Source organism: Cetorhinus maximus, chromosome 1 (genome assembly GCF_964194155.1).
Source record: "Cetorhinus maximus chromosome 1, sCetMax3.hap1.1, whole genome shotgun sequence".
NCBI classification, from domain to species: domain Eukaryota; kingdom Metazoa; phylum Chordata; class Chondrichthyes; order Lamniformes; family Cetorhinidae; genus Cetorhinus; species Cetorhinus maximus.
The window spans coordinates 29,649,744-29,663,120 of record NC_135879.1 but is presented as its reverse complement, the minus strand read 5'-3'; the positions used below and the strand labels follow the sequence as shown (position 1 = coordinate 29,663,120).

The 13,377-nt window shown below is 39.2% G+C and overlaps 1 protein-coding gene across 8 annotated transcripts in view; it reads left to right on the top strand.

The window, feature by feature from the left end:
- Positions 1-13,377, top strand: part of inpp4b (inositol polyphosphate-4-phosphatase type II B) — a 915,802-nt gene that overhangs the window by 796,860 nt on the left and 105,565 nt on the right. For all 8 annotated transcript variants that reach the window (XM_078539235.1, XM_078539226.1, XM_078539244.1 and 5 more), the window contains one exon: positions 3,157-3,280. In XM_078539235.1, coding sequence (XP_078395361.1) covers positions 3,157-3,280 — 124 coding nt within the window. The remainder of the gene's footprint in view (positions 1-3,156; positions 3,281-13,377) is intronic.

The window sequence follows — 13,377 nt, the reverse complement described above, 5'->3', positions numbered from 1 at the left end:
ATAAGCCCTTCATCCCAGGAATGAGTCCAATGAACTTTCTCTGTACTGCTTCTAATGCATTTATATCCTTTTTCAAATAAGGAGACCAAATCTGTACATGGTACTCCAGATGTAGTCTCACCAAAGCCTTGTACAACTGCAGTAAAACTTCCCTACTCTTATATTCCATATCCATTGCAATAATCTCTTGAATTAATATACTATTATATTACTTAATATACTAAAATATACTATTACTTACTCATTTGAGATAAATAAATAGAAAGTGGAGCAGGATAGTAATTAGGCAGAATAAGAGCAGAGAATGAACACTGAGCAGAAATGCTTTGAGGCAGAGGAAATAATCTGGGGAGCAGCAAGACTGCACTTACAATTATTTTGCATAACATTGTCTGCCAGCAGCTGAATACAAATGTGTGAGCATGAGAGAGAAACTTATTCAAAATATTGATATTTGAATGTACATTGGCATTACAATTAATGCCAATCTTTAAAGATTCCTTCATTATTTTTCTTTCTTATTTTCAGTGTAATTTCCTAAATGGTTATTCCCTAAATTGAAATCAGCATGGCAGTGCAGTAATGATGAACGGTTATAATGAGTAAACAGATTGTAGTTGCATTAACTTCCCTATCCCTACAAATCCTTGCAAAATGATAGTGCTTCAATCAGTGATACCCATGAGGCCAGTGTGGGCTGCCTTTACAAATCTACTTAGAAAAATGTCTCCATAATAAGATAACAGGTTCCTTCAGCACATCCAGCTTTCATTTTATGTTCAAAAGCTCTGTGTACAAATCCCTCATGCCTATCTTTTCAGAAGTACCACTACTTTCATCTTTTTCAGCCACTTCTCATGAGAAAATAACACCGGGGTGAACTTATTTCAATCTGAGTTATTAGAACATGGAATACGTTATTGCAAGTGGCTATTAAGCCAAAGTCAATTTAAAAGGAAGCTTAATAATCATTAGAAAGGAAAGAATGTGAAACATTATGGAATTACGATCGACTCCAACTGAAGAATACTGGCACAATTGGCCAAATGGCTTCCCCTTGTGCAGTAAAATCAATGACTGCCTGCCTCTATTGTTAACAGTGAGCAGGAGGTAGAAGCATCACTCTGTGTGTGTTCTCTCATACTGATGCACATCAGTTTGAAAATACACACCAATTCAAAAATCAATGCACAATATGTTTTTACCAGCTAAAACTATAAACCAGGAACTCTAATGACTCACTGATACATGATGAGCTGACATGCTCAAATAACACGTTAATCATTGTTTGTTCAAATTGACATTAAATGTGGTATTCAACAGGCAAAATGGGTCTCGCCCGCCTGCTAGACAGCTGGAAGGAGACCCATGTGGCATCTTTTCAGGAAGGCCTGTCAAATGAACTGGAGAACAGCAGGCCTCCACCGGGATCAAGGATCTTGGGGGCGGAATTCCTGCCTTCCGAGATCTGCCGGCCACTCAGAGGCCAGCAGTTTTTTTGTTGCTTGGCAGCACCACCAGGGAGGTGGTAGCTACTGCCTGTACTACACCCGCCAGGATTGCTAATGGACCCGGGTGCAGGTGAGTGACAGGGGGAGGGTGGCCCATGCAGAGGATGATTCTTCGTCAGAACTCAACCCAAGAGGGTTTACTTTTTGCGCTTCCTGCATGGTGAGTCCCCTCCTGCCGCTAGGTGAATACAGCAATGGCAGGATGAGGCCCTTAATTGGGAAATTTATGCCCATTTAAGCCTCGCGGTGGGTAGGCACAATCCATGACTGCAACGGACTTAATCGGAGCAGAGGCGGAGAGCCGGCAAGGCCCTCACTCGCCATCCTCCACCTGACTAAATACCTCCCCTAGCTCCAAACTCACCAAGGGGTGGGGGGTGGGGGGGCATTAAATTCCATCCTGAGTGTGTGAAGATTTCTTCTATTCTGTATGCTATGCTGAAGTTGAGAGAACCCAAACATAACAGTTAACATTCCTAAGTGATTGTGCACAGGGGCTGATCAACATGGATAAAAATGGATTTAAATGATCTCATTACAACAAACTATTTGGGAGTGTCGAGCAATGCCTCTTCCTGCCACTTCAAACAACAGAAATAGTGCCACAGTGTGTGTGTGCCTGAGCTGCTGTACTTATTAAATACTGTATAAAATTTGCTCTCTCATCTGTATTTTATTATTTTTCCTACATTACAATAGTGGCTACACTTCAAAAGTATTAATTAGCAATAAAGCACTTTGGGAAGTCCTCAAGTTATGAAAGGCACTGTTTAAATGCAAGTGTTTTCTATTAATCTGTTGGAGGAGATTGGAGCAAATGGGATTACTAAACACAGGGCATATTGTAACGCCGTGCCAAAATGTGTTGATGTGACATGGAGTTTTCTACAGATAAAAAATATGAGGTCACATCTAGTGAGTTATTGGTCTCAGGCATGTTGCGAGGAGGTTAGGAATACAAGCTAGGTTATTTTCCCATGCTCTCTCACATCAATTAGCTCCTTAGCAGCACTGGCAGTACCTTAGGAGCATTATTAATTGTCTCTTTACTTTCTCGCACTGCAATGGCTACAAATTGAGATCCTGCATTTCAACTTACTGTATAACATTTTTTCAAGGTTATCACAGCGCATAGTCTGAGTTTTAGGAAACTGAACAGGTTTTATAAGGAATAAGAACAGGAAATGCTTCACCATGAAAGGTCACTGATCTGAAATGTTAGCTCAGTTTCTCTCTTCATAAACACCTTCAGAATGACTGAGTATTTCCAATATTTTCTCTTTTCATTTCAGATTTCCAACGTCTGCAGTTTTTTGCTTTTGTATAGATTTTATAAGGGCATGGCATTATTCTAATGGGAAGTTCTTGTGCCTCTGTATAGACAATGCTTATTGTAACAAAGTCTTTACTAACATTTTTAATAGTTCTAGCAAAATTTTTATATTTCTAGGAGCTTCTTCCCTATTAGGGATAATTAATATGTGATTTGTAATAGATAGGAATGGTGGAACTGTTAATTTTATACTATTTGATCATATTTACATTCAGTCTTGAAGAAACTATGTCTGAAAATGATTTTGTTGATTAATAAAAACTACTCAATATATTTTAAAAAGAGCACCTTATTAGTTTTCTTCTCTTTTAGCTTGCAGGCCTCGTCTGTGGTTTTGTGATCAAACTGCACACATATTTACATGACCAGGGCTTCCTATTGCAGCTTCACACTGTGGGTTTGCTGGTGCACTTTGAAGGACTTCTCAGCACATACAGTGAGTAACGACACATCTTGTTTTATCAGCAGATGCTGCTTAACTTTAGGAAAACTCTTTCATCTTAAGGTGCTTGTTAAGGAGATGGTCAATTTGTCCTGCTGATCATCAGAACGCAGATTTCAAGAGCATTTAATATAATAGTGAAGTGCTGAACTGGGCTAATACGACACTCGGTGGATACCAAGAAGTAATGGCTGAGAAACATCAGATAATATAGTCTGTGTTTTGTTGCCTCAAACACCTGAGCCCTGGACAAGAAAAGATCACAGTGTGCGTATAAATACATAAAATATAAATCTCTAGACATCTCTTATGATAATGTAGATTGCGTAATTTTACTCTAACCAGTTTACTGTTCATGTTTTACTTCCAGAGTCTAATTCTTCTGTTACTGAAACCAATATTTCATTCCTATCATTAACTATTTGAGCTATGTAAACCGGGCTCAAGGCAATATTTGCTTTTTGCCATTAAGTAAATGTAAGCTGGGCGTGGTTTTGTAGGTCTTAAGGTATTTGTAATCTTCGGTAGTTCCAACCGTAGGTATTTATTAACTACTAGAAACAATGGCTGGAATTTTCCATTGTGGAGACGAAGTCCGGTGGCGGAAACAAAAGTCAGTGACTTCCGCTGGAGAGTGGAATGGCTGAACGCATGAGATCTTGCACTGTTCAGCTCATTAGTTATGCGGCCACGAATCGTGTAGCGAGGCAGACAGGAAGGGGCCTGCCGTGCCATCACCTCATAGGTTTCAATGTCCAGGCAACATAGTTAAACGGCATGCAGACAGTCATTCACTCTTCCACTCTCCTTGACTCTTAACATCCCCAGCCCTACCTAAATCTCATCCCTCCCCTGTGCCCAGTCTAGGCGCAGCTTGTGTGACAGGCAGCTGATACCCTTCAGTGACAGTGTGAAAGGAAGGCGAAATCAGCGTCTACTGACCTGAAAGTCCAGGAAGAAGTGCATGCCACTTATGTACGGTCATGAAACAGAACATTCTAAATTCCCACTTGCAGGGCGCTTAATTTGGCGGGGAGCAAATTCCCAATGTGTTAGGCTTTTAATGAGCATTCATGAGATGCAAATGGGGTTCCTGACATAACTCCGCGGGACACTCGACCTACCTTTAAGCCGCCATGAAAGTTGGGAGAACAAGATTCCAAACTAATTTCCCAACGTTGGGAAACTGATTTTTAGCCTCCCGCCAAATCTTGCTCCCTCCGCTCGCCACGATACTCGCTGCTAGCAGGAGTGGAAAATTCCGCTCATTCTACATTGGTATAGTAAAGGTCCAAGCTAAGAGCTGTCTTCATGCTGGCTGCTATACACGGTTCTGTCCAACACTATACTGACCCCTAGGTGTGGGCCATGTGTTCTCTTGTTTCACTCTGTGGGTGGTACTGTCGCATGTTAACCCTTTATGTGCTAGCCCCTTATACTACAGTAAACACATGCATTCCCTGCCCGAATGAATGGATTGACAGTGTTACAGTGTTATCTGTAAATGCCAGGGCTCTGAAGTCACACCATGGAAACTAGCCTTGTGAAATTTTCTTTCTACTATTTTGAGGAGTTATTGACTCACTTTTAACAGGTTAATGCTTCTGTTAAAATAACAAAGAACTTTTAGATGAAAGCGCTAGCATTAGTATCCCACAACAACATGCCAAGGTTTTGGATTGAAGCATCCTCACTTATAGTTCCTTCCAGGATACATACAGTGGAATTCCTCAAAGCACTGACTACCTGTCCTTTTCTACTGTATCTGCAAAGATTTTTTTTGTCTATATATTTGGCAAATTGAAATCCAGATGACCAGGCTTTCTGGTGTCACACCTCCAAGTGCTGCAGCCACAGATCCAGCTTCTGAACACTCTGCTTAATCCATTAGGATAAATAATAGAAAGTACTGTTAGCTTTCTAATTCCTCTGGCATATTTGCACCTCCCTCACCTCGAATGCATTCAGCTTTGGGTATTCCCCCAGTACATTGTCCTAGATTCTTCCCCTGCATCACTGTGTCAGAATGTGCCCAGGGAAGTTACTCAAGAAATTGAGAGGAAACATTTTATAATGAAGGAAATAGAAACTTTGTGTTCATTAATTTTCTGCGACTTGTCAAATGGAGTGTTTTCACACTTAATTTATCACATAACCTGCAATCGTCTAAGAAAATCTGCCGGGTATATCCTTTGGATGGGGAATTAGTGATGGGGCTACGTAGGAACATAGGAGCAGGAGTAGGCCATTCAGCCCGTCGAGCCTGCTTCATCATTCAGTACGATCATGGCTGATCATCAACTTCAATGCCTTTTTCCCACACTATCCCCATATCCCTTTATGTCATTGGCATTTAGAAATCTGTCAATCTCTACTTTAAACATACTCAATGACTGAGCTTCCATATCCCTCTGGGGTAGGGAGTTCCAAAGATTCACAACCCTCTGCACAAAAAATTTCTCCCCGCCTTGGTTCTAAGTGGCTTCCCCCTTATTTTGAAATTGTGTCCCCAGGTTCTAGACTCCCCACCCAGGGGAAACATCTTTCCTGCATCTACCCCACCTATTCCTTTAAGTATTTTGTAAGTTTCAATGAGATCACATCTCACTCTTTGAAACTCTAGAGAATGCAGACCCAGTTTCCCCAATGTCTCTGCAGAGTGCAGTCCCCCCATCCCTGGAATAAGTCTGGTGAACCTTCGTTGCACTCCCTCTATGGCAATTGTATCCTTCCTAAGGTAAGGGGACCAAAACTGCACACACTACTCCAGGTGCGGTCTAATCAAGACTTAGCCACCCCTGCACTCAAATCCTCTTGCGATAAAGGCTAACATACCTTTAGCCTTCCTAACTGCTTACTGCACCTGCATGTTAGCTTTCAGCGACTTATTGACGAGGACCACCCAGGTCCCTTTTACATCTACACTTTCTAATCTCCTATCATCCGTTCCTCCTACCAAAGTGGATAACCTCACATTTTTCCACGTTATATTCCAACTGCCGTGTTCTTGCCCACACACTAAGTCTGGCTAAATCCCCATGAAGCCACTTTGCATCTTCCCACAATGCACATTCTCACCTAGATTTGTATCATCCGTGAACTTGGAAATATTACATTTGGTCCCCACATCCAAATCATTGTTGTTATATTATAAACAGCTGGGGCCCAGAGAACTGATCCTTGCAGAACCCCACTAGTCACAGCCTGCCATTGTGAGATTGACCAATTCATCCCTACTCTCTATTTTCTGCCTGTTAACCAAACCTTAATCCATGCCAGTATATTACCTCCAATCCCATATGCTTTAATTTTGCTAACCAACCTCCTGTGGGGGGGCTTTATCAAAAACCTTCTGAAAATCCAAGTATACTACGTCCACTGACTCCCCTTTATCAATTCTGTTAGTAACATCCTCAAAAAAAACTCCAACAGGTTTGTCATACATGATTTCCCATTCATGAATCCATATTGTCCATGCCCAACCAGATCATTATTATCCAAGTGTCCATTTATCACATGCTTTATAATAGATACGAGCATTTTCCCTACTACTGATGTAAGGCTAACAGGTCTGTTGTTCTCTGTTTTCTCTTTCTGCACCCCGCACCCCCCTTCTTAAATAGTGCAGTGACATTTATTACCTTCCAACCTGCAAGAATCGTTCCAGACTCTATAGAATTTTGGAAGATATTCACCAATGCATCCACTATCTCCATGGCTACCTCGTTCAACACTCTGGGATGTAGAATATCAGGTCCTAGGGACTTAGCAACCTTCAGTCGCATTAATTTCTCCAATGCAACCTTCTTACTAATACTAATTTCCTTCAGTTCCACATTTTCCTTAGTCCCTTGGATCTCTAATTCTGGGAGATTTCTTGTATCTTTCTCAGTGAAGACTGACCCAAAGTACTCATTTGTCTTCTCTGCTATTCCTTTATTCCCCACTATAAATTCTCCCGACTCTGCCTGTAATGGACCTATATTTTTCTTAGCTAAATGTTTCCTTTTTATGCACTTACATAAGCTTTTGCAGTCCGTTTTTATGTTTTTTGCTAGTTTACATTCATATTCTATCCTCCCTTTCTTCATCAGTTTCTTGGTCCTCCTTTGCTATATTCTAAAATGCTCCCAATCCTCTGGTTTACTACTATTCCTGGCAATTTTATAGGCTTTTTCTTTTACTCTTATACAATCCCTAACTTCCTTTGTTAGCCATGGTTGACTGACTTTTCTTTTTGGGTTTTTGTCCCTTGAAGGAATGTATAGTTGCTGTAAACTATGTAATGATTCTTTAAAGACTATCCATTGCCTATGTACAGTCATACCTTTTAATGTATTTTCCCAATCTACTTCAACCAATTTGCTCTTCATACCTTCATAATTTCCTTTGTTCAAATTTAACACCCTGGCTTCAGATTGAGCTACCCCACTTTTCTATCGTTTTAGAGTCACTCATCCCTAAAGGTTCTTTTACAACAAGATTAATAATTTGTCCTTTCTCATTACATAATGCTAGATCTAAAATAGCCTGTTCTCTAAATGGTTCCACAACATAGAGCTCTAGAAAACCATCCCTAACACACTCCAGAAACTCATCCTCCACAGCATTAGTCCTCATTAGGTTTACCCGGTCAATATGCAGATTTAAGCCACCCATGATTACTGTATTACACATGCAACATGCCTCTCTAATTTCCTGATTAATACCATGCCGCACACTACCACCACTGTTTGGTGGCTTTTTACAGGAGTGTCATTAATTTAAAATTGTCACGAACACACTGAGGAGAGAGGTTAAAGAAATTTCTTAATATGGAGGGTTGTTGGAGAGTGGATTGCTTTGGCAGAGGGAGTGGTCTAGACAAAGATCATTGCATGTTCTAAGGAAGAATTGGACAAATATTTGAAACAGGGGAAGGTACACAGCTATGGAGAGGAAGTGGGATTAGTTTTAGATTGCTCTTGCAAAGAGTTTGCACAGACAATTGGTACAAATGGCCTCCTGTGCTGTGAACTTCTATAGTATTTTAAATACATATAGCACAACAAGATTTAAAAAAACCAAGATAACTTATTGCTTTTAAAGCATTACTTAAAAATAATACTCTATCATAGACTAATTCAACTGTTTTACCTGAGGATACAGTTTTTAAATTATTAGTTCTGAATAAAAAATGTCTAAAACTTGTCAGAGATTGAATTAGTATTGCCATTGCCACTATTTTCAAGATTAGTGTGAACATACTTAGCTTTAGCTCCCGGCAACTCCTTCTGCTTTGTGCTTCACTTCAAATACAACAAAAATGGAAACGGAATTGTGAGATTATGGCCCTGAATTTCCTTGGCAGTGTTCCGTCTTCAACATTGAAAGTATGCCAGAAATTCAGTATACGTTTGTACACGATGTTCTGATCAAGCTACTGCAGTGGAACTGTAGCTGCTCTAACAAAATTATACCCATGAGTCTTGATGGCAGAACTTTATTTTGTCATACATATGTAACAGTAAAACTTTAAGGATGTCCAAATGTTCCACCTTTGCATCCTTAAACATGGCACAATTATAAATATCTCTTCCATCATCTTCATTCTGTTACTGTTCTCTGTGTTTCACAACTTACATTTTATCTACCATCTTTTCAAAAAATTTGAGTTTAATTTCACTGATTATTGGTTTAAATATAGATAATTAAATTATCTATTCAAATAACTGACAAATTATCCAGGTTTTTGTGATGATGATATTGCACATGAAGTCCTGAAGAGGGCGCCAAAGCCAACTCTACTTCAGACTTCTGAAACGTTTTGTTCTATTTTTATGTCATTTTCTGCTATCTCTAGTTACATATCTCTATCCCCATGCTGTATCCTTCTGATTATCTTGTTTCTTTAACCTGGAGCCATGTTTATTGTTTGTCTTGGCTTCATTCACCGTTATTTCCACTCAACACACCCAGCTCTTCAACCCTGCCAAGTCCTCCTTACTAACATTTTGGGGTTTGTGCCAAAATTGGGACAGCTGCTCCAAGGGCTAGTCAAGTAACAGCCTGACATAGTCATACTCACTGATTTTGCTTTACAAACAGTATCCCAGACATCACCATCACCATCCTTGGGTATGTCCAGTCCCATCTGTTTCTCATTGTCACTGAACATACCTGAAAGACAGATTGTTTAACCTTAAATTCCTGTAATTTATGTAATTAAAATTCTTATCATTTTAGTACCCGTTGAGCAGATCTCTTAATTGTCTCCGATCGACAATTGAATGAGCTCCGATTTCTCCTCGTAATTAAAGTATCTCATCCTCCATATCTTCCTTTCTGTGCCTACTTTGGCCTTGACATCTTTCCTAAAGCAAGGTGCCCAAAGGTGGATACAGTATTCTAACTACAACTTAACCAGTTAGCATTAGCTCTTTGCTTTTTTTGCATTTATTTAAGAAACCAAGAATTCTGTATCCCTTTTTTGAAAAAAAATGTATCACCTTTCCTGTTTCCACTTTAAATGTTTGTGTATCTAACCTATAAGTCCCTACTTTTAAAGTTTTATTACTCAGCATATTTTTCCTCTCATTCTTCCTGACAGCTACGTATCACCTCACAATCATATGCATTAAATTAAACCTACCACCCATGCACATCGTTCTGAAATCTTCTATAGGCCTGATCACAATTTGGTGCTTCCAATTTTCTGTCATTAGCAAATTTTGATGTTGTGCCCTCAATTCTTAAATACACACTAGTTATGTACATCGTACATAAAATCAGTCCCAACACAAGCCATTGCAAAATGTCACTTAGCACATTCCAAGAGATTCCCATTTCCACATACTATTAACTTGCTGCACATTAACAATCAGTTTATTGATGTGACCATATTCCTCATAATTTCAGATACCATTATCTTTTCCATAGATTTCTATATAAGCAATCAAGTCTAGATGTTACAAAACTAAAGGCTCTATATCTTAATGCATGTAGCATTCAAAACAAAACAGATGAACTGATGGCACAAATGTGAGTAAATAAGTACGATCTGATCGCCACTTCAGAGACATGGCTGCAGGATGACATAGTTTGTGACCAGAATATTGAAGGGCGCGTGACATTAAGGAAGGACAGGAAGCTAGAAAAAGGTGGAGAGGTGGCTCTGTTAATTAATGGTAGTATTAGCACATTAGAGAAGGATTACCTAAGTTCAGGAAAGCAGGAGTAGAAGTGGATAGAGATGAGAAATGATAAAAGAAAAAAGTCACTTGTGGGAGTGTTGTACAGTCCCCCTAACAGTACCACTAGGTAGGACAGAGCATAAAGAAAGACATAATGGGAGCTTGTCAGAAAGGTACGGCGATAATCAAGGGGGATTTTAATCTACACATAGACTGGAAAAGTCAGATGGGCAAAGGTAGCCCGGATGAGGAGTTCATAGATTAATTTCAGGATAGTTTCTTAGAACAACATGTTCTGAAGCCAACCAGAGAGCAGGCTATACTAGACTTGGTAATGTGCAATGAGATACAATTAATTGATGACCTCATTGTGAAGCACTCCTAGGTAGCAGCAATCATAATATGATAGAATTTTGCATTCAGTTTGAAGGAGAGAAGAGTGGGTCCAAGACTAGTGTTTTAAACTTAAATAAGGGCAACTATGAGGGCATGAAAGCAGAGCTAGCTAAAGTGAACTGGTAAATTAGGTTAAGGGATGGGTCAATAGAGATGCAGTGGCTGACCTTTAAGGGGATATTTCAGAATACACAAAATAGATACATTCCATTGAGAGAGAAAAATTCCAAGGAGAGTACACATCTTCCGTAGTTAACTAAAAAAGTTAAAGATCGTATCAAACTTAAAGATAAAGGACATAGAAAATATGAGCAGGAGCAGGTAATTCTGTTCTTCGACCCTGGTCCGCCATTCAATATGACCATGGCTGATCCTCTATCTCAACGCCATACTCCCACTCTTTCCCCCTATCCCTTGATGCCTTTAGAGTCTAGAAATTTATGAATTTCCTTCTTAAATTATAATTTTGCAAAGATTTATGGTGGGTCAGAAGATTGGACAGAACATAAAAAAAGATCAATAAGGAGGGAAAAATTAGAGTATGAGAGAAAGCTAGCTAGAAATATAAAGACAAATAGTAAGAGTTTCTATAGATATTTGAATAACAGAATAGCTAACAAAGTGAGTCTGGGGAATTAATAATGAAAAATAAGGAGATGGCAGATGAATTGAACAGATATTTTGCATTGGTCTAAACTTTAGAGGGTATAAGTAACTTCCCAGAAATAGCTGTAAATCAGGAAATGAAAGGGAGGGAGGAACTCAAGAAAATTACAATCACCAGGTTAGTGATACTGAGCAAATTTGTTGGAACTGAGTGGCCCGTGAGATAGTTGATGCATTGGTTTTAATTTTCCAAAATTCCCTAGATTTGGGGAAGGTCCCATTAGATTGGAAAATAGTGAATGTAACTCCTTTGTTCAAAAGTGAGGGAGACAGGAAGCAGGAAACTCCAGGTCTGTTAGCTTAACATCTGTCATAGCGAAAATATTAGAAACTATTATTAAAGACGTTATAGCAGGGCACTTAGAAAAATTCAAGGTAATCAGGTGGAGTCAACATGGTTTTGTGAGTGGGAAATCATGTTTAATCAACTTTTTGGAGTTCTTTGAAGAAGTAACTTGTGCTGTGGGTAAAGGGGAACTGGTGAGTGTACTGTGCTTAGATTTCCAGAAGGTATTTAATAAAGTGCCACATCAAAAGTTATTGCGGAAAATAAAAACTCAAAGGCCATGTTGTAGGGGATAACATATTTGGCATGGATAGAAGATTGGCTATCTAACAGGAAGCAGAGAGTAGACATAAATAGGTCATTTTCTGGTTGGCAAGATGTGACAAGTGGTGTGCCAAAGCAATCAGTACTCCATCCTCAACATTTTGTAATGGATGAAGGGGCCAAAGATATGGTTGCTAACTTTGCTGATGATACAAAGGTAGGTGGGAAGGTAAGTTGTGAAGTGGACATATGGAGGCTGCAAGGAAATATAGATAGGTTAAGTGAGTGGGCAAAGATCTGGCAAATGGAGTATAATGTGAGGAAATGTGAAATTGTCCAATTTGTCAGGAAGAATAAAGAAGAAGCATATTTTCTAAATGGTGAAAGAATGCTGAGCTCTGAGATGCAGAGGGATCTGGGTGTCCTATTGCATGAATTGCAGGTACAGCAAGTAATTAGGAAAACTAATAGAATGTTATCATTTATTGCGAGGGGAACTGAATACAAAAGTAGAGAGGTAATGCTTTAGTTATAAGGGGCATTGGTGAGACCACACCTGGAGTACCATGTACAGTATTGGTCTCCTTATTTAAGGAAAGATGTAAATGTGTTGGAAGTAGTCAGAGAAGGTTTGCTAGACTAATACCTGAAATGGGAGGTTGTCATATGAGGAAAGCTTGTATACGCTGGAGTTTAAAAGAGTAAGAGGTGACTTGATTAAAACATATAAAGTCCTGAGGGGTCTTGACAGGGTGGATGTGGAAAGGATGTTTCCTGTTGTGTGAGAATCTAGAACTAGGGGTCACTGTTTAAAAGTAGGAGTTGCCCATTTAAGTCAGAGAAGAGAAGAATTTCTTTCTCTCAGAGGATTGAGAGCCTTTGAAACTCTCTTCCTCAAAAGACGGTGGAAGCAGAGTCTTTGAATATTAAAGTAGAGGTAGATAGATTCCTGATAAGCAAGGGCTGAAAGGTTGTTGGGGAAAGGCGGAAATGTGGAATTGAAGTTAAAGTCAGATCAGCCATGATCTTACTGAATGGCAGAACAGGCTCAAGGGGCTGAGTGGCCTACTCCTGCTCCTAATTTATATGTTTGTATATGATACTTCATCAAATGCTCTTGAAAATTCATATAACTCACATTAATTATATTGTTTTGAAATTTTAAATTTATGGCCTTTTTTATATTTTGTTTCTTGCTAACATTTGATGTTTATAAATAAAATGACCGATTGTTTGCTAAATTACATGAAAGAACAGGCTGCAGTTAAAACACTTACATGATATCATCAGAACAGAAAGAGCTTTAA